Source organism: Amblyomma maculatum, chromosome 8 (assembly GCF_055883805.1).
Source record: "Amblyomma maculatum isolate TAMU_Amacu chromosome 8, ASM5588380v1, whole genome shotgun sequence".
In the NCBI taxonomy this organism is placed as follows: Eukaryota; Metazoa; Arthropoda; class Arachnida; order Ixodida; family Ixodidae; genus Amblyomma; species Amblyomma maculatum.
The window spans coordinates 72,582,748-72,605,096 of NC_139351.1; the positions used below are offsets into that span (position 1 = coordinate 72,582,748).

The following is a 22,349-nucleotide window of genomic DNA, read 5'->3' on the forward strand; positions in this document are numbered from 1 at the left end:
AGCCGGAAGAATCAACTGGATCATACATCAATAGAAAGAAATTTCCATCGGTAATACTCCAAGCTGTTTGCAACGACCAAAATAAGTTTTTGGATGTATTTATTGGATTTCCCGGTTCAGCGCACGATGCTCGGGTGTTGCGGGAAAGCCCATTCTTTGAGGAAGCTGCAAGCAAATGCGCAGACTCTTACATACTCGGAGATTCTGCGTATCCCCTGTTGCCGTGGCTTCTAACGCCATACAAGGACAATGGCTCAAGTTTTCCTGCGTGGAAGAAGAGATTTAACAAATTTCACAGCCAGCAGAGAGTTGCCATTGAGAACGCCTTTGGACTTCTGAAACAACGCTTCAGAAGACTTTATCTTGTAGATGCTAAAACAATCATGCAGTGTTGTCGTATAGTTATGGGAGCGTGTGTGCTTCATAACATGTGCAATTCTGAGAGAGACTTCATAACAGAGCTTGCAGACCTGCCTGCTCATGATGAAGTTGGTAATGATGAAGATCCAAGTGAGAGTGATGCAAATGCAGGTCACTGTGAAAGCCGAAGGAAGCTAATAGCCCAGCACCAATGCTGACCGAAAAAGAATAGGAGCAATGTGAACTTGGATTGACTCATTCTTTATTGGCCTCAGCAGCTCGCACTAGGCGTTCTAGGAGACGCATTTTCTCCTGATGCTGCTGCTTCTTTTCAGCCATTGCTTCTTGCAGCACCTTTATGAGGCTGCCAATTGCAGTTCTGTCTTGCCGGCTTCGCCTCCTAGCTGGTGTTGCTTCGGTGCTGCGGGAGGGCGTAGGTGGTTCCTCCTCTTCAGCATCAGCAGGCCCATTGTCGGGCAGCATGTTCTCTTCTTCCCTATTACTTTCGTTAATAAAGTTTCATTATTTTCAACGTACACAAAATTGTTTGTTTCATGCTATAACTAAACAAGACAAGTTGTAGAGAAATTAGCTGTTGGGTAGCTTGGTTTCTCAGCATTCCTGTAAGCAGAGCAGCACACAGTGTATTAAGAGCTGGAGAGGGCATTGTAATGTGAATTAAAAAATGAATTACAGATTCAAGGTTACATATTTTATCTGAATTGTACAATAACAATTCACTAATTAGTCATTATTTCTTGGTACTGGGCCCCTCCATAAACACACATGCATGGAAGCATGTAAAACCAAATTAGAACCACTACTAAAACATAGCAGTTGTACATTATGTGCACAGAATAAGATGACACTATTTTAAAATACTGCATCCAAGGAAAAAAATGTTAAATATTTATGTAAACTTACGCAACTATTCTTCCTGGTGCAAGCAATGCCACAGGGGTAATGTGGTGTTCTTTCTCCAACACCTCGGAGAGTTCTCTGTCAAAAAAATACAATGCCAAAGATTGACTTCACAGGATATATATAGTTACTTGAACAGTCAGCTGAAATGTCTGTTGTCCATACCGTTCGTACAAGCAGGTTGATCGTGAATGGCCGGACGAACCATTCTTTACTTTTGACTTTTTGTAAGCCCTCTCCATAGTCTTCCATTTGTTTTCCACTTGCAGTGGTGTGAGGTGGCTGCCAAATTCGTCATTTATTTGACGTGCAAGTTTTTCCCACATGGCCTTTTTTGTCCTGAGGAAACAAGCATTTGTGAAGATAAGTTCTTGCATAATAACAGCATTTACAGTACATTCCAAGCTTAATCCACGGACCTGTGTGATTTTGTGCAACTATTAATAACGCCAAGGAGGAGGTGAAACAGGGAAAAAAAAAAATGAAGGACGTGCTTCTAGAAGTAGACGGTAAAGATATCTATTATAAACTTTAACAACAAAACCAGAAAGAGTAACACGAAGTGCGCCAGTGTTGCATTGCAGAAATCCGACATATATGGCGTTTAAGCAGGCGTCATTGCAGCATTTCACACGCTGCGACTTACCTAAAGCCACCCCTTTTGCCAATGCTGTCTTTGGCTTCCTTATATTTACTTATTAAATATCTCGACTTGCTGTCGCTCCATGATTCGCGTTCACCATCGCCGGACGGTGGCGGCGAATCACGACATGAAAGCACAGGCGGCGTGGGCTGCCGGAGAGGCGATGGCGTGAACCGACTGTCATCCTCAACAACAGCCGGTATCACAACAGCCGGTATCGTGGGTGGAGGTGCGGTCGGCTCTGCCACATGCAGTATACTGATGCGAAGGCCACCTAGGCAAATAAAATAACTTTCAGCACATCACAAAGAGCGGCAGCCCACGTGCTCAGCCAACAATTAATAGTACTCACCTTCAGTCTCGTAAAGAAAGCCATCATCGGTTTGCATGTGCGAGCCGTACTCGTCAAGCACGGCATATACTGGCGTTTCGACGCCGTCGATCAAAACCAACATCGCGGAAGCGTCTGCTGCAGATGCGCCTACACGAAATGAACTCGCCGGGAGGCTAGTGCTGAAGTGTAGAGAACTCGTGTAGCGCGCTGGCCAAATCAAGTGCCTAAGTGTAGGTGGCGCTGACTACACTGACAAATCGAGGGCGCGATTGTAGCACTGCTTGAACTAGTGTAGAAAGTGTAGCCAAATCGAGGAGACCAGTTCCAAACGTTCGAACTGGACTAACGTCAGGGGGCGCTCAAAAGAGGCGCAAAAAGAAGATGGCCTGGAGTGAGTTTAATTATCACAATATATCAATGGTCTAATCTTAGAACACAGTTTAAATGTCCGATCTTTATTTGAACGATGTCTACTCAAGGTCGTGCCGCCCCAAGACACGATCATTTCTTAGCATGGCAGCGTAATTGTATAATTTTTCTTTCACGAGATCAGAATAAAGTAGGCTGCAGTTGAGTTTTCTAGCGCAAATAATATGTTTTTTTTTTTAGTTTTTCTTTTTTATGGAAGGCATGATAAAAAGGTTAAAAGGCGCGCTTAAACAGAAACCAAAACGTTCTTCCTTTCGACTTTCTTTGACCAGGCTTGTCTCAACCCTCAAAGTCAGTAGTCAAACGTAGCCAGTTTTTAAACATGGCCACTTTTGACAACTTTGCAACGTGCTGTCTGTAGTATCTGCAGTGCTGTCCGACAGCTGCGCGCACATGACCCGTGTGAACACAGTCATTCGCTTGCTGAATGTTATGGTGCGGACACCTTCCTTTTAAAAAAGGTTGCTCATTCTTCTTCACTATGGAAGTGCGCGAAGAACACAGTAAACGCCGCGAAGAGAAACTGTCCGAGGAGAGTCTCTTGCAGCTCGACAAATCGGTAAAATTTTCACGCGCTTTGCTTTTTTCCCCAGAGCTGTTCAGACAGGAGAATAAATACCGTCCAGCAAAAGCGACATGTGACCAAGGTTTATGAATGCTGCTGCCATATCGACACCTCACACCTCAACGTAACGACGACATACCGCCTTCCGTGCATCCGTTTCGGATCGTTCGCGTCAGTAGATGTCAAGAAGACGGATAGTGAGCATGGCGATGTACTTACGTAGTCTGCGGAACTTAGTAATTGCCAATGTCTGAAACCTGATGTGTGCAGTGCGGTGATCGCACCAATTTGTTCGAACTACGTTGCTCAGATTAGCACGTGGGAGCTGCTGTCGCTTGGCGATCGCTTTTGGTTTCATTAGACTTACTCACTGGCGTTCTTCTCACTGATTTAAGTGGTTAAACATGTGAGGAGACATGCAAGACATCTTAAAACTTTTGAAACATGAGTGTGGTGCGCGACTCTGCAAAAAACCGTGTGATCTGAACGGATGTTCAACATTAACAAAGTGATGCAAGCAACTTTTCCACCCGAGCTGAAAAGGGAGGACGAACAGCAGATATTTATTAAGGCAGCCGCTCGTTAGGTATTTAAGCAGTTGGAAAACACCATTTGGAGGCTATAGTAAGAGTGCGATTAAAGTGTTTTTGTTGCCTGGAGATGCGTAAGAATGCCACGGAGGGCACTCTGTTATTGGCCTTGTTGCCATGTTTCTGAATGCTAACCAAACTTCTGCTTCATTTGAAGCTGCAGCAGTTTGTTTGGCTCTTATTGATCTGCAGGCCTTGGTGGAACGAATTAAGAAGCTAGAGACACATGTGCGGCAGTTGCAGAACCTATTGCAAGCCAAGGACAAGCAGAAGCCCGTGCGACCAACCAGGCCATTCGACTTCACTCGGTTAGTCTCAGTTATGCAAACAGTGCAGCTGCCTCTCACATCTGAAGACTTTTTTTTTTGTGTTGCTAGCAGTGCATGGTAGCGATGCGATTGAAAAATGTCAGCGTATTCATTCTTTGTGTTATATTATCAAGATGCGGGAGAGCTCATACAAATCAAGTGTGCATTACCATGATGTCTGTTAGTACTTCTGTACAGCAATGCGGTAGCACATGTACAGGGCATTCTAGTGACTGATATATTCACATGGAAATATGACTTGCAAAATGCCAGGAGTGAAATGTCTTGGTCGAACAATCCCACTAACAAGGGTGTCTTAGGATGTCGCATCCAATAACCTGAATGATGCTTGACATGAGAATATGTGGCTGATGTGAAATGCACGTGACATCAGCATGAGGTTCATGTGTGCCTTAAAATGGGCCAGCCTTTCCAGCTTGACCTAAGGATAGGCGAAAAACATTATATTTATTGCAGGCATAGCTCTATAGGACTCTCTGGTGTTGTCGCATCACTGCATCATGTTGTTGCATCACTAGTCTCTTTCTGAATTATTAATGTATTTAAAATGCCTAAAATATTGCTATCTAGTGTATGTACTGGGGAGCTCCCATAGAGGCCCAGGTATCCTTGTGGATAGGTGGGCTTTTTGTTGCCCAGCTGATATTAGACCTGTAGTGATGATGTGGACTCTCACTGAAGCCGCCTAACTACAGTGCTGACTCGAATTGATTTCGTGACATTCAGCATTTTCCACAGATGTCCCTCATCACAGGATGAGCATATGTGCATAGCAGGAGTATGTTGACCTTTGTAGAAATACGCATATGCAGCAGATGGACATGCGTATCTATAGGCAGAAAAGTTTTTCCACACAGACAAGAGTTTTTAGTTTACTGAGACGTTTCCAAGCTGGTCCAGCCAGAACTTTAGATAGCTACGCCTTGCAGTGATGCGAACATCTTCCATGACAGTGGGTAGACTCCTTACTGGTCTTGCGGTTGCCCTGTCATCTGCATAGGTTCAAGCGGCGGCATGTGGCACTGCGGCTGTTCTACCTGGGCTGGGACTATGATGGCTACGTGCTACAGGAAGACACAGGCCACACGGTGGAAGCTGCACTCTTCGAGGCCCTGGAGCGCACCCGTCTACTGGAGGACCGTACCCAGGCCCACTACCACCGGTGCGGGCGCACCGACAAGGGCGTCTCTGCATTCTCCCAGGTCTGTCGCTTCCTTGTTTCTTGTCTTTTAGCAGTAACTCTATGACATACTGCTGAAACTAGCATTAAAGAAAGCAGCAAATATTTTATGAAAGTTATCACCGAGGAAGGCTTGGGATTGTATCGAACTGGACATCTGTTTTCTATCAGGACCTGGCTAAAAGTGCTAACTAGGGCTTTAGCTCAGCTAATGCTCCCCCCATCCCACCCTCCTCGAAAGAGCAATGCAGGTTGGTCCCTACTTTAAGACAGTAGAAACTGATTTCAATATGTATATGTAGGGTTTGCTTTATGAAACGTCAAAAGCCGGATCCCTTTTAAGTTGCCTCACTCTACTGAGCTTAGTACGTGCCTATGTGCCTAAAGAGCAGGCTCATTGGCCAGTTGGTGCATCTTGAAATTGTAACAAAATAGGATTACCATCAAATACAAAAGGCGTGGTCTTTTGTGTTTGCTGTACTGTACTCTTTATTTCATCTCTGTCTAACATCTCTTTTTGTGTACGAGTCCCCCCTCCCCCCCCCCCCCCCCTTTTTTTTTTTTTTTGCTGGTACGCCCAGTTTTTCTCTAATTTCAAGATGCACCAACTAGTCCAAGAGCTTGCTCTTTCGCACCACATTTCTCCTCCATAAGGTCTTTACCTGTGCACCTGTTGCTCACGGTCTTTTTCATGAGAATGGAGTAGTGTAATGGATTTAGCAATTAATGGCCTAGAAAAACACCTGTGTTGTGATTAGATGCCGAGAAGGAAGCTGCTCTCTGCATTATTGGTGATGACTGCAGAGGAACTTGTTTTGATCATGGTCATAAGGCAGCCTTGCTCGGTCATGATTATAGGCAGTTTTGCAAAGTAATTGCATCAAGAATTATTATTTGAATAGTGATGCTGCTTCAGCTTTCCCAAACACGGCGCCGACAACAAAACCTGCTTTGCTCTGCAGTGCTTTCCACCAATGAAGCTTCATGTTTGCATTGCTAGAGCAATGTGCGTAAGTACCTGGACATATGGTAGCTTTCTTCTAAGGCTGGTAAATAAAGCTGTGTATATATGGTACCTTGGTACAGCTATTTCAGTCTGTTGTTTTTCAAGAAAGTCTGGAAGCTCTGAGTTGACAGTTTGTTCCTTAAGCTAGTAAAGGGAAACTTAGCTCATTATAGTCTGCGCTAAGTAATGAACTTCAGACACTGAAAAACATGCTGTGTACTAGGTCACCTATTATGTAAAATAAGATGAAGCATATAGTAAATTTTGCATGTGGCAAATGATGGTATGCTCAAAGAGTGCACTTCTTCATTTTGCAGTGCACATATTTTAAACATGTAACTGTATGACTTACCACGAGGTGCACATCATACAAGGTGTGATCGCACTGACTTAGAAAATTCATTTCATGGTCAAACAAGCCTCCTCATTGTCATTTGTCTGCTTGATGAGTATAAGTTCCCTCAGTCAGTCTAACCAGTCTTCTTGCAGCTTTGAAGCAGGCAGTGCATTACGACGTGCTAACGTGACCTGTGCACTTGTAAGGTAGTGTACGAAGTTATTGTAGTGAAAGCACAGAGCGTGGCAGATGGCACTCCATGACAGGAGCAGCGTATTTACAGGGAAGCTGTGGAGCTGAAATGTCTATCCTGCTACCTTGTAAATGAACCACCAAATTTTCTATTTTCTAATAGAACCTCTCCTATATAGTAGTTCACATTTCAAGTCCCTGTTCTGTAACTGAAATAATTTTATGTATTGAATGTACCGGATGTCGAAATAGGCATGACGATTATGCCATGAGGGTTTACTTGTTTGTTGTTCTGTCAAACCTAAATTGTCAGTTTGTAATACAGCTGACTCTATCTCGGACTCAAAGAAAGTAGAAAACTTATGTGGAGTTTTATCTGAGGGCAGCATAATTAGTACAGTTAATATTTATAGAACAAAAGTGCTGGTTGGTTCAAAAATCAGAAGTTTGAATTAAGCAAGTTAGAATTGAGGGGTGACCACCATGTTTTGTTGCTAAGAAATTCGCCTGTCATACTCCTCGAAAGTTTACATACAAGTAACAGCTAATTTTACCCTTCGGTGCATTTGGGAGCTTCCTTGCTTTACTTCAAGGCACTTTATGTTCTGACACACAGTTCTTGATTAAGCTGTGAATGTAATCCTATTCTGGTGTGAAAAGACTCATTAATGGACAGCTGATCATTTAGCTGGCCTCCTTTAATACTAATATTGTGGCTTCATGGAGCTCACTGAATATCAGAATAGTATGTATTACTGTCACCTGTATTCTGAAAATGGACAAAATGAGTAGGCTGCAGTCAGCTCTGCTCAATTTGTCCCTTTCTTTTTTTTTTTTTGCTGAAGGAACCAGGCTTGCTGCTTGTTAATGAAAGTGTGGATTAGATTGATATAATAGTGATTTTGTTATAGTGTTGATCTGAGTGAGACTGTGCTCCATTGGGTTGCTAACCTTATGTGTGGGCCTGTTGGTGTGCAGGTGATCTCCCTTGACTTGCGGACCAACCTAACTGAGGGCACTGGTGTCTTTGCCCAGGAGGGCTACCAGCCAGACCCAAGTACAGGTATGGCCATGCTTGACTTGGCCATGAACACTTTTTTTTTTTTTTAATCGCCGCCTGCTTGCTGCTTGAGTGTGGAACACACACAAACTGGAGGGCGAAACAAGGCTCTATGTTGAAGTCTTGCGTTGATGGTGGCAACCAGATGCAGTGTCTTGTGGGAAAGTATGAGCGGGGGTGACAACGAACGTGAGAGTGGAACTTATAGGATGCCGGACATGTATGTTGTAGTGCAAAAGGCATGACGGGCAAAAAGAAAAAGGAGATGCTTTTGCCTGGCGGAATTTAAGCTAGTGGCTTCATATGTTCTCTATTTCTATGTCGATAGAGGTAAGGATCACATGTCAAGGAAAAGTGAATGTCGATATCATTGGCCATGAGTGAAAAATCTGATCAGCCGGTTGGTGTCGTCGTCGCGACCACATGACCTCGCTTGGGATGTCATTTCACAACACTCTTATTAGACGTGATGTCAAGCGTGGAGTGAAAGTGATTGAAGTGTGACATAATGTGAATTAAATGTAGCTGCTTGTCTTTTTGTAACTTTATTAAGTAACTAATTTCACTTAGAAATTTCAAGAATTTCAGGTTTGTGGTGGGATTTCAGCCTACGACTTTTGGATTGCAGCCAAGCATTGTACCAACTAGGGAATGCAACACATTCTTGTATGGGTGAGGAACAAAAGAAAAGTTTATATGTATGGCGTGTGGCCTTTTATATAAACTGGTAGTATGTTACGGCTGTATTCTAGTAAGTATGTGTGTAAGAGGAGACCAGAGGCCTTTACTGCATCATACCCTTAAGGTGGAGCTGAAATGTTCCCCTAATTCTTTCTGTTGCGTCTTTTGTGCTGTAAAATATTATTGGGGACGAAAGTTTTCAGAATTCATCATCAAGAATCAGAGCTCATAGCTCCGTTATTAGCCAATGTCTGGAGACCAGACTTGTTGACGTGACAGCTGAGGCATGGGTTCTGTGATGTGAGATAGCGAAATCAACTTATCGCCTAAGAATATGCCACTTGTACATGAAAATTCCTTTTCTTGTATCCTGGAAACTTTTGTCTCCGATAGTACTACATATGTAGTACAGAAGGTACACCTATCCATGTGTCTAACCTCAGCAGCAATACAGACACTGTAAGAGTGGCAAACCCTGTTGCTTTGAAGCTTCAGTAAGATTGTGAATGCTCTTCAGCTGGGTGCACTCCATAGAATCTGCTTATGCTTCGCTTGAAATGTAGGGTTCATTGCAACAATGTACTGTGTTGTGGCCATGGCTAAGTGCAAGTCGTGATGAGCATGATTACTGAACATTGCAGCCTTTGCTTAGCCCAAAGTAGGTTGTGAGCCATTTAAGCAACAGCTAATAAATATTCACTACATTTGCTTGGTCATTGATCGGTGTCAGTGTGGCTTTAGTGGCACGACGAGACTGGGTCCAATTGTGGCTGGTTTGCCTGCTGCTCGTAAAAGGTTCGGCATAATAGTTGCTGGTAACATTTGCTGCTTGAGCGTGTTGCTCGACTGTTAGTGTCCTGTGCAGCGCCCCGGACTCAGGAGTTGGACTATGCGAAGATCCTCAATGGCGTCCTGCCACCGGAGATCCGCGTGCTGGCCTGGGCACCCGTTGACCAAGACTTCAGTGCTCGGTGGGTGCTACAGCTCCACTGACTGCATTGAAGAACTCGAACGGCAGGTCAGGCTCACCTCCTGGCTGAGTGATGGCACAATTTTCATAACTTGGTAATGAGTGCAGTAACCAAATCAAAACCTTGTAACCAAATCGAAAAAAAAGCACAATTTTTTGTTAACATCCAGGTGTTTTATGCGTAATTTTTGTGCAAAAGCACAAAAAAGGACAGTGCAAAACAGAAATGAAATTTAAAAAAAATATATGTTTTATGTGAAGTTGCCTTGCCTCTGTCCATACTTCCAACATAGGGGAACTTTCAGGACTGACATCTTACGAGCAACCGTTTAGGCTAAGCGAAATTTCCGGTAACCCAGCACAGGTACCACATGGCATTGGGGTTTCATTATTACAGAGTCAAATGCCACAACATGTTTGCTAACATGGAGCTGTCAAATATGTGCACTTCAGTGAGGATAAGTATTTTGGTATTAAGAAACTTCACAATATGTACGAGTCCTTTGCATGAAGGTTCATTACATCCAGGTGTAACTTATTTGTTGAACTATGCACTGGGGTAATTTATAATCATGCACTGTAATATCTAACATATCTCACTTTCATTTCCTTTTGTGAGTAAGAGGACAGAAAGGGCCCACGCTTAAGGAAAGGGCCTTAACGCTCTGTCACCTACCCCCGCTCTGTCACCTACCCCGATAATTGAGCCTATGTCCTTTTCATGTAAAAATTTATTTATTCTTCTACTTCCCGGCTGTATGAGGAAAATTTTTTCTGCAGTATCATTTGTAGGGCATTCCACAGTCTTCTTCGAGGCATTACATCGGCTTAAAGGATGCAAATTTCGGCGCATCTTTAATACAGTTGAATCCCGCTATAACGAAATTCACGGTGCACGAAAAAAAATTCGTTCTCGCGGAACTTCGTTATCGCAAAAATTTGACGTGAAACGCAGAAAGAATTGCCCAAGCAGCAGCAAAGGCGTTTAATGCCAAAAATCTGTAAGCTTGGTTTGCTTACGCTTCACGGCGAGCAACGCCGTCACGCGATTTTCGCACTCGGTCAGCAAACTCATTGCAACATCGTCGTCTCGGACAGCAACGAAATTCCTGATGACATCAAAAGCGTCCATCACCTGTACGGCGGTTGCCGCAGCCGGCGCTTCCTGTACGTCGTCGTCTTCTTCATCGGAAGAGTCCTTATCATTCCGGGCAGCTTTTATGATCTGCTCATCACTCACATCTTCGTGAACAACAACACAAGCGTCAGCGCCGATGTATTCGTCGAGCTCGAGATTAGGCGGCACGGTTCCTATTTCTCCCAGCGTTTTCCAGGCGGCCGCGATCCCCGGAGCCGGTGGCGCCTCTTCGTCGTCGTCTGTAACGCCTGGTGTTAGGCCAGCAGAGTGTACGGGTCGACCTTCGGCAAATCCGGCGTGCCTGAAACAGTTCACAATTACTGAGCGCCCCAGTGTGCTCCAGGCAGCAGACATAATCTGCAGTGCCACGTACAAGTCCACCTTCGTGTCTCGGCCGGTTTCAGTGTTAAAAAGCAGCCGCAGAATTAACCTCCCGCGGTAAGCGCGCTTCAGGCTAAGAATCACGCCCTGATCGAGAGGCTGTAAGACAGACGTGCAATTGGGAGGGAAAAACCTCAGCTCCGTGTTAGTGAGCTTGACTTCGTCGGAGTGATGCGCTGAACAATTGTCCAAAAGCAAGCAAACTTTACGGCCCTGCCGCTTCATGTCGCGGTCGAATGCCATCATCCACTCGGTGAAAATAGCGCGGGTCATCCATGACTTGTTGTTCGCCTTGTACTGCACAGGTAGGCTACGAGTTCCCTTAAAACAGCGCGGCTTGGCACTTTTGCCTATGACTAACGGCGGACGCTTGTCCGAGCCATCCATGTTTGTGCAAAGCAGCACTGTGATGCGTTTTTTGCTGTGTTTGCCGCCGTGACAGCGCTGCCCCTTGAAGTCGAGCGTCCTAGCCGGCAACATCTCGTAGAATAGCCCGGTCTCGTCGGCGTTGTAAATGTCTGCAGGCGCGAAGTTGCTTAAAATTCCGGCCATGTTACTCGCCTTCCAAGCAGCTGCTCCGTCCACGTCTGCTGACATTGACTCGCCGCACAACACTTTTCCAACGATGTTATGGCGGGCCTTGAAACGGTTTAGCCAGCCAATGCTGGCTTTAAAATCATCAATGCCAAGTAGGCATGCATAGTTCAAGGCTTTCTGCTGGACGATGCTTCCGGACAGGGGGACGTTGCTGGCTCGTGCTTCCACAAACCACGCATGCACTGCTTTGTCCAACTCTTCATGGAGGGGCCGCGTCACCTTTTTGTGCTTCGAGGATGTGCCTGAAGCAAGTGCCATTCTCACGCTGTCCTTATTGCCTAGAATCGTTGACAGCGAACTTGCAGGAATTCCGAAGTCTTCAGCAATTGCCGCTTTCTTCCTTCCGCTTTCTGCTTGGGTGATTATTTGAGCTTTTTGCTCAAGGGAAAGAGTTTTGCGTTTTTTCACTTGCGTTGCCATCGTGTCCTGCGGATGAAAACTCGTCGTTGTCGAAGAGAAAGGCAGCGAGTGAACAACGCGACCACGACACAAAGCCAAAATGGCGGAACTGCAATCACGTGATTTCATGCTTAATGTGGCTTTGGATTTGACTTGGACTTCTCGCCAATAAAACTAGTTTTGGTTTCGATTTTGAACGCGAAAATTTCGTTGAAGCGGAAACGCTCTGCAAAAATGGTTCGTTGTGCAGAGAAATTTAGGCCATTAATTCTTATAGGATACTCGCGGGGAATAAAAAATTATTCGTTGTCGCGGAAATTTCGTTGTGGCGGTATTCGTTGTGGCGGGAATCAACTGTATGCATTTTCTAGGTGCTAATTTGTATGCGGAGACCAATAATCATGCACTTCCAGGTTTGACTGCCGGCAGCGGACGTACCGGTACTTCTTCCCACAAGGCAACCTGGACATTCCAGTGAGCATTTTTTGGTTCTTTTGAGGATTTTTGACAGTGTGGTGTGCCGAGCTGATGCATCAGTTGTCCATGCCTTCTAAGAAAGAATTGTGCCATCAAAGATTTCTAATGTGGACTCGGGACAATTGCTTAGCTGCATGCTGTCATAAGTATACTACTATGAAAGGAATATTGTATTTTTGTGAGAAGCACATGCTCTGTTTCCGTCACTAATGCATGGACGTAGCCCTTTGCATACTTTGTGTTTTGTCTTGAAACCTAACCTGAACTTTTGAGGGCTTTGTCATCTGGAAGTAGTATGTAACATATCTTTTAGCTTCCTATTATGGACTTTGATAAACATATCTTGTCATGACTGCTCATTGCTCAGCTCTTTCCTTTGGACAGACTGCATCTATACCTTGTAAAAATCATTTTCTGAGATAGAATTTGCTATGGAGGCCTTGATAATTGTTTAACGGATTTTAAAATTTTTTTTTTAAAGTGACACTCCATACTTTGTCATAGTGGTGAGCTGTGGATCAGTTTCAGCCACCTGAGGTCCTTTGATTTGCACTGGAATCTCAGTGCATTGGGGTTAATTGCATTTCAGCTTAATGATGGCCACACAGGCTTGTTTAAGCCCTTGAACCCATGTCCAGCATCTGCGCACGTTAGTCACTGAACTACTGTGCAGAGAGTCTTGTTAATCTTATTAATTATACACAGCATGGCTGTGTTGACTTTGTATTGCATTCATAAGTCCACTTTAAGGCATTTACACCGTGTCCCAGATTTCATGTCAAAAGTTGGATCTTGTGTTCAGTTGACCATGTACTTGTTAATGCAGTTCCGGGCTGTAGATGCAAAAGCATGTTGTGAGGCCAGAGTCCGCTACTGGGAATTCCATTTAAACATCCCTGATCAGTATTTTTGTCGAATGGTGTGATTATGGTGCGACCTCCCCCTTCTTTGTAGAGGATGCAAGAGGCTGCTGCGCTGTTGGTTGGGGAGCATGACTTCCGGAACCTCTGCAAAATGGATGTGGCTAATGGTGTCACAAACTACAAGCGTTGCATCCTACAAACTGACATCTTCCCCTGGACGCGGCCGCCGGCTGCATCTACTGGGGGAGGAAGCCCTACCATGCAAAGCACAAGGTAACAGAAGAGAGCTTGCAACAAGCAGTTAGATGGAGGCGCAAAGAAAGTATAATGGGCACTGTCCTTTAACGTAACTGTCAGATTTGGCCATGATTGGCCTTCTTCACGCATTATTTGGGCTCGCAAAAATCACGTGACAGAAGCACCAGTGCAGTTGGACTGCAGTCGCGTTCTGGTCAGTGTGTATTTCTTCTTCTGACTGCGGAAGCACTGGCAAAAAAGGACATGAAAGGATCAGGAAGATGAGACAGGAATGCGATACTGTGGACGCTCCTGCTGTGTATTTATTCCAGTACCGACATATCGTCCTGGTGGGCATTACAGTAGCGGGGACGAGGCAAACAAAAAAAAGAAACACTTGACAGCGTTGAAGTTACTTATTGAATTAATACAGGCATCAAATACAGCGTCCTGATGGGCATTACAGTAAGGGGTATGAATAGATAGACAAACACTTTATTGCACCAAAGTAATAAATAAACACAAGCAGCAAATACGAGCAACCAATCTTTGCACCAAAGTACTAAACACAGGCAACAAACATCGGGCAATCACTCATTGGACACAAAAGGAAAAACCAACCAGCCTACAGATACTGACTAAGCACATTGGAAAACCTTACATGGTCAGCATTTTAAATTATCTCGGGATGCAGCCAGTTCCACTTACTGATAATGCGTGGAAAAAATGAGTTCTTATAGGCAGACGTGCGGGCAAAGATTTTCTTAATCTTTAAGCTCTGACCTCGTTGCTCAGACACTTAACTCAGTGCTTGTAAATAGTATGTACTTTAAGCTAAGGGTGTTTCACTATAGAGTGCATCCCGCAAAAATAAGAGGCGAAATCGTTCACGATGCAAGGAGTGGTCCACCCAATTTGTCCGGCGTCTAATAGCAGAGTTGCTGCTGAGAAATTGGTAAGAACTAGTTACAAAACGGGCAGCATAATTCTGAATAGCTTCTAAAGTGTTAATGAGATGCTATTTGGAGAGGTCCCATACAATGCGGGCATATTCAAAGATGGGCCGGACATTGGTTATATATTTAAAGGGTTCTGCAGGGCTTGCTTAAAGTTTCTCTTAATAAAGTTAAGAATGCGACCTTCCTTCTCCTCAAGACTGCTTGAACAAATATGAGAAAGAAGGAAAAAGGGATTCCCTAATGCCACTGGATATGTCGTTTCTAACTGTCATTGCTTAAATACCTGGTGCATAAACCTTGCTCTTTCCAAGTTTCTCTGCACATTTCTTGTTTAAGAACCTCTCAATGAGGCTGCTTGCAGCAGTGGTTCTACTGTGGCTCCAAGTTAAGGTTTGAGAGTCTGACTTAATGGTAGTGGAAAACTTGAAATGTGAAAATAATCACGATTTGAAAATTTGAAACACATATTTCTAGAATATGCTGCACAACATGTATATAAGAAAAACTACTGGGGACTCATTGGTGTGTTTAGTCATGTCACTGAATCAAAGCCTGATTTTTTTCTGTATGAAAATGGCAGTTGCTAATAATTGGCTGTGGTGTGTGGCATCCTATGTTTGGACTGCGCTGACCATTTGCAGGATGAAGTGAATCAACTGTTTACTTTTTGACGATAGTAGCAGACAAGGCATTGACATCAAATTGATTGAACTCGTAATTTCGTCTCATGGATGATAACCTTTTGATTGCTCAACAAGAAAAGCTTTTAAAAGGCAACTCGAGGTTTGTTTGCTTTTTTATCATTTTGAGTTGGTAATCAAACAACATCCCTTAGAGTTCCTTCTCATTGAAAAAGAAATATAACAGTTTGCAAAATACCGAGAAGTGTTCTAAAAGAACAAAAGTCAGGAATACAAAACTGGATTTCAACAAAGCAATTACTTTGTTATGACAGACCAATCTACAATGTTATAGGTACTCTCACAAAACCTGTTGAGTATGCATTGAATAGCTAAATTGGCAGGTGTAAGTGACAACGTGTGTCATTACTTTTCTAAACACAAAAACAGAGCGAGAACTGACAGCTGGGTGCCTAGTGACTTCACATATGACGCAAGGCTGCCTGTGAAAATCTCTTCTAATACGGTCATGTAAATGCAAAATTTTTATATTTGTTTATGCTGGAATAAAACACAGCCTCGCTGCGAAATTTGATGCACAGGACAGGAAAGCAGTGAAGACTTTACCGAGAAAATTACTCTGCGAAGCATCTGCTGCACTTAGCTTTTTATGCACTGAATGATAATTCCTGTGATTAAGATGTCGAATTTCTAGTCGTTCGCTAGTATAGATCTGGTGACACATAAGAGAATTTGCAGCACGGAACGGTGTGTTTGTGGAAATGACTAGACTACACGATAGCGTCATGACAGTGAGGAGTTGCTGACTATGAAGTTAACATAGTGGCTTTATTCCACTCCTCCACTTTATTAAGCTACTGCTGAGTAATTCAGAGGTGTGCCTTGTCGTCCCTGAAGAATCCACTGGGTGACAGTTTCTAATGCAGTGGAACCAGTCCACCACTCCATTGGTTGAATGTGGTGTTGGGAGTGCCTGTTTATTGTGCAGTCAGAATGGCTCCAGTACCTCAGTCGACCATGGAGATGGCTGTGAAGATGGCTATCGGCTTCTCTGCCTGGAGATAGTGGGCCAGGCATTCCTGTGGCATCAAGTGCGTTGCATCGTGGCCGTCCTGTTGCTGGTGGGGCAGCGACTCGAGGAACCTCAGGTGAGCAGACTCTCCTGCTGCAGGTTGATCAATCTGTCTTGAGTTGTTGTAGTGGGGAAAGTGTGTCTGTGGAAGGTCCCACTAGCAAGCCTCAAAGGCAAGATGTGTCCTTATGGTTTGTGCCATTGCAAAATTTCATTTTAGAGTGTAAAGACATCGCACCATTTTTTGATATACTTGATGGCATGTATAAAATTAAGGGTTTTTTTTTTTCCCCTCTCTAGCACTGAAACACCACAGCTCCTTTCATTTTTTGTAGAAGAACAACCAATCTTTTCAGTGAACATGGTTAAAATGTTGTACAGATTGTGCATTCCTAGCTCAAAGAAAACAAATGCTTTTTTCTGTCTGTACGTGCTATGCCATGTGTGCTATTTTGGTGCAGGTCATATCAGAACTGTTGGACGTCGCGAAAAACCCCCGGAAGCCACAGTACACCATGGCATCAGGTAAATAAAAGCTTACACTTGTGTTACCTGTGCTTGTGATGGGATGAGGCACGCAGCCTAGAATCAATGACATAGTCAGGCTTGCACTGTTAGTATTTACAGGGACTTCTATATTTGGGTACCAAAGTTTAAAAAACTCCTTTGTGAAATGTACTGACATATTTAACTGAAAATATTGCTCACAAGGTAGCATACCATGGTATGCATTCTTTGAGAAATCATTTAATGTTGGCACTTGCCTCTGTTTTCCCAAATCAACGAGAAAAGCAGCTTTTCATTGATTCCGGAAAAGCGAGGTTAATACTTATACTAAATCACTTTTCAAACAAAGTAGATTGTAATATGCTACTTTGTGAGCGATGTTTTCACACAGATATGTCAGTACTTTTCGTATCGAGGTTTCTTTTGCCTCAAATAGACTAATAGTTTTTGCAGAGAATATTCTAGAAGTCCAGCACCTAAATACGGAAGTGTCTGTGTAGCTGATAACTGGTGATATTCAATTCTAAAAGACAAGCATTGCAAAGCTGTGATACATGCATACATAATGTCATACAAGTGTGATATATAGTGGCAGGCAAGACAAAGTGGACTCGGAAACAAAATGCTGTTGAGAGGCAGGTGACCCTGGCGGGGCCTTGAAATATTACGTAGCGCCTTTCTTTGGAATGCAACAGATAGATGTTCAAATCAGCTTGTGAGGGTAGTTTTACTGTACTGAAATTGTTTTGATAAAGGAATCCTTTTTCTGCTATTTCTGCTGAAGATTACGTTTAGGCTAGGGAGGCATTTACTTAGAAAAAAAAGTATATACTCCAAGTACACACCATAAAAATGTGGTGGCACAAACCATGACATATACTTCACAGCGAGATCTGTATAGGATATGGTCATGGGTTCTGCGGTGTAAAACGAAGCAGAAACGAACAGCTAAAGGAAAGTTGGCGTACTAGCCGCACCGCATAATTCCGTTCTCTAATGGTAGGGTCCCGCAACTTTTTTCCTCTATGGTTGTCTCTCATCGAATTAAACGGCAATAGTTGCTAGGAGGTGTCTGTGAATACAACGTAAAGGTAACATACACTGACTGAAGGCAGGAAATGATTACGGTGAAGGTAAATTAATTGCATAGTGTAACCGTTGCCATACGTTCACCTCCTGGCTCTGTTCACGGCTGGTATTGCGGCTATTAAGAGTAAAAAACATCATATTATGCAACCTAAAGGGGAACACACCCCAGGAAAGATGTTAGTAATTTATTTGAATGTTGTGAATTCAAAAAAAAGAAAATCGGAAAAAAATTGCAATCAGAGGATTCGAATAGATGTTTCAGTGCTGAGATACATAGTGTTAATCCATTGCACCACAGGAGTGACGGGAACGGCTGGCTTTAACCCCTTAAGGGCTTTAATACTAAAAAAAAATTCTGTTCCAATATTGCGAAATTTTTTATGATGTTTTATTTACCATTCGCTGTTGCCTATAGTAATACACCATACATGGTTCCATTTAGGTCTAATATAAGAAGTAAATAAATGCCAGAAAAAGTATAGAAAAGAATATGTCTTGAATAGTCCTGCACCTTTGTCCATTCATTCATAGTTCACATCAAACTAGCTTAGATTGCTGTCTGTGTGATAGCGCTCAAAGCGGGGTACCATTGCGAGAGCTGGTCGACGTCTCCTCGTTGCACTCTTGTCGGTATAAACATCATCACTATCTTCTTCGCTTGAAGAATAAAACAATCACTTGCACTGTCATAATCTGATGTATAACGTTATCCTGCATTGGAATGCCACACGGATGATGCCATGTTTGTTTGAAAGTGGGGGAAAGTGTATGAAACACAGGAGACACCTTGCGCCATCTTGTGCGCAAACTATAATTCAGTAAACGCGCAAAACGCAAAACATGTGCTGCCATCTATGTTTTAAATAGAAAAGCACCATTTGACGAGTTGAGTGTACAGCGGTGTGAACTGGTGCTCGTGCCATTTCCCTCAACCCCCCTGCACTTAGAGGGCGCCACTTGACAGCATAGCGAACAGTGTGTTTGGCACTGCAAATAGTTATCACTGCATCTCAAGTCCTATAGGTGTAGCAACTGGCTGTCAGATTTTGTTTTCTTCTACAGACGGTTTTTGCACTTTGTCGCTGTATTCATTTGGATCAGTCAGATTGGGAACTTGGTCCTCATGCTCAGCTGGGGAACTTTGAATTTGACGAAGCATTGCTGTAAGTGATATTACTGTTGAGCTTATCTGAGGCTCTGCTTTTTGGTTTCCATTCTGGCGCCAATGTGTATGTGTGTTTGATGTGTGACTGTGGTGTGTGCAGAGCTTCCACTGGTGCTCTATGACTGCCAGTTTGAGGGCCTCGAGTGGCAGCAGGGCCCAGCCAAGGCAGAGGCAGTCGCTACACACCTGCAGGCACTGTGGACACAGGCACGGATCAAGTGGGTCTCTCTCTCTCTCTCCTGTACACTGGAGATGAGATGCTGACACTTTTCAAGTTTCCCAACTCCTTTCCACCAGGATTCCTAGTGCACTGTTAGTGTAGCAGAGTTGCCAAAAGTACATGTGGACACATTGTGGCTAGTTTTGTTATGGGCATTTTGAAAGATCATGTTTGTACTGTATCATTGTTTGCTGCATGAGGCAAATTGTTATGCTTGCTAGATCAAATCAGACCATTCCCAAAGGAGCGCGACCACATGTTGCTATTTCTGCTACTTTCAATGGCATTCTGGACTACAAGGGAACGTTGCCTGGAAAATGACCTGTCAATTTTTAAAATCTTTTGAATGAAGTGTAGATGAGAGCGATGGCCATACTGCTCTGTAAGACACTTGCTCCTAGCATTGCCACAGAGTTAATCTGAGTCTACTGTGTCCATCACAACAGCCACTTGACAGTGTAGCTGACACTGGGTAGTAACCATTGTTTGATAGCCTTGACTTTTCTGACTGACAAGGTTTTCTTCATCCTTCGCCTCTTTCCGGCACTTGCTGTCAAAAACAAAATGAAATCAACGTGGCAGTGGTGCAGCACATGCACATTTGAAACTGTGCAGTTTGAATGCAGCAGCAATATGTGCAGATTAGCCACTTGTAGCAATAAAAGGGGTACTGGTTACAACCCCCACCGAATCCTTGTTCTTTACACAAAAATCAGTATTGTGGCTCTCTCCGGATGTGTTGGTGTTTGCCCATAGGCAAAAGATACACCTATCGCTTTCTACATAAATAAAGACTATGATCACCGCTAAAGTACTATGGCTTCTGGGATGTGCATCCAAAATTTGGTGCCGAAGCATGCAGTTTAATTGAAATGAAATCAGTCAGTGATGGAGGCACCCATATTTATATTTTTGGCTTTTCTAGCCTACAGAAGGTCAGTTTTCGCCGAAAATAACATTTTTATCTTCAGACTCCTGCATTCTATGAATGCGAGCCAATTACAGTTTGTCCTCATTGACCCTTTAAGCTGAGATTGCAGCTTCAAGTGTTGCACTGCAGCATTTGAAGTTTACAGGTATCGCTGCAGTAGCAGCGGAACCCGCTTGCACGAGTAGTGCACGTGGAAAAATATGCTGCTTTAAATTTACATAGTCCTCAAGTCCAGCTTGAAGTGCAGTGGCATCCATTGCGTGCAAGTTCCACGCAAGTTGGTTTCACGTGACCCTCGCGCGTTCTTCCTTGCAGGAGTGCCCTGATGGAGAGCATGTTGGCGGGCTTGCCCAACGTCCGGAGCCAGCCTCGCTGCCTGCTGCCATCCGTGGCACGCAGCCACAAGCCCCTTCTGGAGCGGCCCATGTGTGGTACGTGCGGACGTTGATTTCCACATTGTTCTGCCCGAGCCACCTCCTGTATGTGCCCCCACTTCACAGTGAGGGACTCTCTTGCATAACAAAACCATTCTGAAGGCTATGGATGTTCCCCACTTCACAGTGGAGGACATCCATTGCCTTCAGAATGACTTTGTTATGCAAGAGCTCATATGGCATGGATTTTTTTTTTACTAGGCTACTTGAAAGTTCTAACGACTACGAGCATTGTTGTCTGCTATGATGCAAATTGATAGAAGTACAGGTTTTCATGATAGTAGGATACAACTTAAAAAAAGAAAACGAAAAAAAAAAAAAAAAGGCAGTTGCTAACTATGGCCGGCGTCTGTATTACTCTGTTGAACAGTTAAACAGAATCAGTTCTTGATATTTGACAATACCAAGCAAGCCAGAGGCATTTAAATTCTCGTGCTTTTAATTTGCTGTGATGGTTAGCTTTCGTTATAGAATGGTCGGGTGATGGGCAATCAGAAAAGCCCTAAAAACGAACTACTTTCTCCTGAGAAGGAATTGTGTGTGTTGGTTACTGCGGACTTAACTTGCATCAGACTATAGGAGCAGCGTACGCAAAATCTGTTAAGCTTCAAGGAGGCATCATAAACATTCAGTGCTGGTTGAGAGCGAGGTCCAAATGTGGCACAGTACAACGCTTTGTGGCCGCTGCAGATATGAGCGCCCAAGGCAAGTGCCATTATAGCAGCGTTTGTTTTTCAGGCAGCTTGGAAGAGCGCATGGCATCATTTGCCAAGCGACGGAAAATCTGCACAGACGAGCGAGGAGACAGCCAAGAAGACGACATGGTGGAATAAAGCAGTAGGTCCAATAGACCGTTCCCCCTTCCCAGAGTGGCTCATGAATGCATTGGACCTGGGCTTCCTTCAAATGGAATGCATGTGCAGTGCTTTTTGCTTTCTCAATAGTAACAGCAGTGCAGTATCTCATTTCAATACGGGGCATTGAGTATTTTCTGGCACTTTGTGCTGAAGACAGACAGACTTGAACCATCTATTTGTTAAAACCGATTCCACTCTGAACCTCACAGGTGGCATTGAACCGTTTGCTAAGTTGAGTTTAAAGCTGTGAACGAATGAAAGTGCCCATTTTATTGACTGGGTCAGTGCAGAAGCATTCACAATTCATACAAAGTTGGCTAACTTTTTTGCGGTAATCTTGCTAGGAACCACAATCCAAGCGACGGTGGTTGTAGTTCAATAAAGACAAAGCACAAAAGGCCGCCCACATGCTCTGCAATGTCTTTGGTAAAGAACACCAGGCGATTTAAATTATCCAGCTCTAAATTCAAGATGGTAGACGTATCACGTGAATATCAAGGGCTTGAGTTAGAAATTTCTCTTAAGTCCGAAGCTGTGTTCACCATTGTGGTTTGACACCCTAGCAATTCAAGATGACACCATTCTAGTTCACGTGGTGCCACCCAAGATGGCGGCCACCCCATGGCCCTCCTGGGTTAAGTGGTGTCAAAATGGTGATGACCATGTCACATGGTGCCACCCTAGATGGCTGTTTATTGAGCTGTATCAGACTATAGATCTTGTGGTTCCTGAGAAAGGAAGCCAAATATTGCAAAAATTGATAAAACAGACCTTGTAATAATGAG

General features: G+C 43.8%; 2 protein-coding genes across 2 annotated transcripts; one reads left to right on the forward strand and one right to left on the reverse strand.

The window, feature by feature from the left end:
• Positions 1 to 792: 792 nt before the first annotated feature.
• LOC146181510 (uncharacterized) lies at positions 793 to 2,424 on the reverse strand. The gene is made up of 5 exons (XM_084576570.1): positions 2,277 to 2,424; positions 1,928 to 2,198; positions 1,447 to 1,620; positions 1,285 to 1,359; positions 793 to 981 (listed from the first exon to the last, which is right to left on the reverse strand). The coding sequence occupies exons 1-5, from the start codon at positions 2,377 to 2,379 to the stop codon at positions 924 to 926; spliced, it is 681 nt and encodes a 226-aa protein (XP_084432696.1). The 5' UTR covers positions 2,380 to 2,424; the 3' UTR covers positions 793 to 923.
• A 583-nt stretch (positions 2,425 to 3,007) lies between these two features.
• Positions 3,008 to 21,771, forward strand: LOC146181511 (tRNA pseudouridine(38/39) synthase-like). The gene is made up of 12 exons (XM_084576571.1): positions 3,008 to 3,246; positions 4,035 to 4,150; positions 5,172 to 5,373; positions 7,865 to 7,949; positions 9,493 to 9,598; positions 12,526 to 12,586; positions 13,544 to 13,725; positions 16,278 to 16,437; positions 16,823 to 16,886; positions 19,223 to 19,340; positions 20,589 to 20,704; positions 21,446 to 21,771. The coding sequence occupies exons 1-12, from the start codon at positions 3,115 to 3,117 to the stop codon at positions 21,538 to 21,540; spliced, it is 1,437 nt and encodes a 478-aa protein (XP_084432697.1). The 5' UTR covers positions 3,008 to 3,114; the 3' UTR covers positions 21,541 to 21,771.
• Positions 21,772 to 22,349: the final 578 nt, after the last annotated feature.

Bases quoted from the DNA above. Each gene is read 5' to 3' on its own strand.
- LOC146181510 (XM_084576570.1), bottom strand. From the start codon at position 2,379: ATGTTGGTTTTGATCGACGGCGTCGAAACGCCAGTATATGCCGTGCTT. The intron at 2,199-2,276 runs GTGAGTACTATT...TTATTTGCCTAG, and splicing joins CTTTCTTTACGAGACTGAAG to GTGGCCTTCGCATCAGTATA. The intron at 1,360-1,446 runs GTATGGACAACA...TTTTTTTGACAG, and splicing joins TCAACCTGCTTGTACGAACG to AGAACTCTCCGAGGTGTTGG.
- LOC146181511 (XM_084576571.1), top strand. From the start codon at position 3,115: ATGTTATGGTGCGGACACCTTCCTTTTAAAAAAGGTTGCTCATTCTTC. The intron at 19,341-20,588 runs GTGGGTCTCTCT...TCTTCCTTGCAG, and splicing joins TGGACACAGGCACGGATCAA to GAGTGCCCTGATGGAGAGCA. The intron at 20,705-21,445 runs GTACGTGCGGAC...TTTGTTTTTCAG, and splicing joins TCTGGAGCGGCCCATGTGTG to GCAGCTTGGAAGAGCGCATG.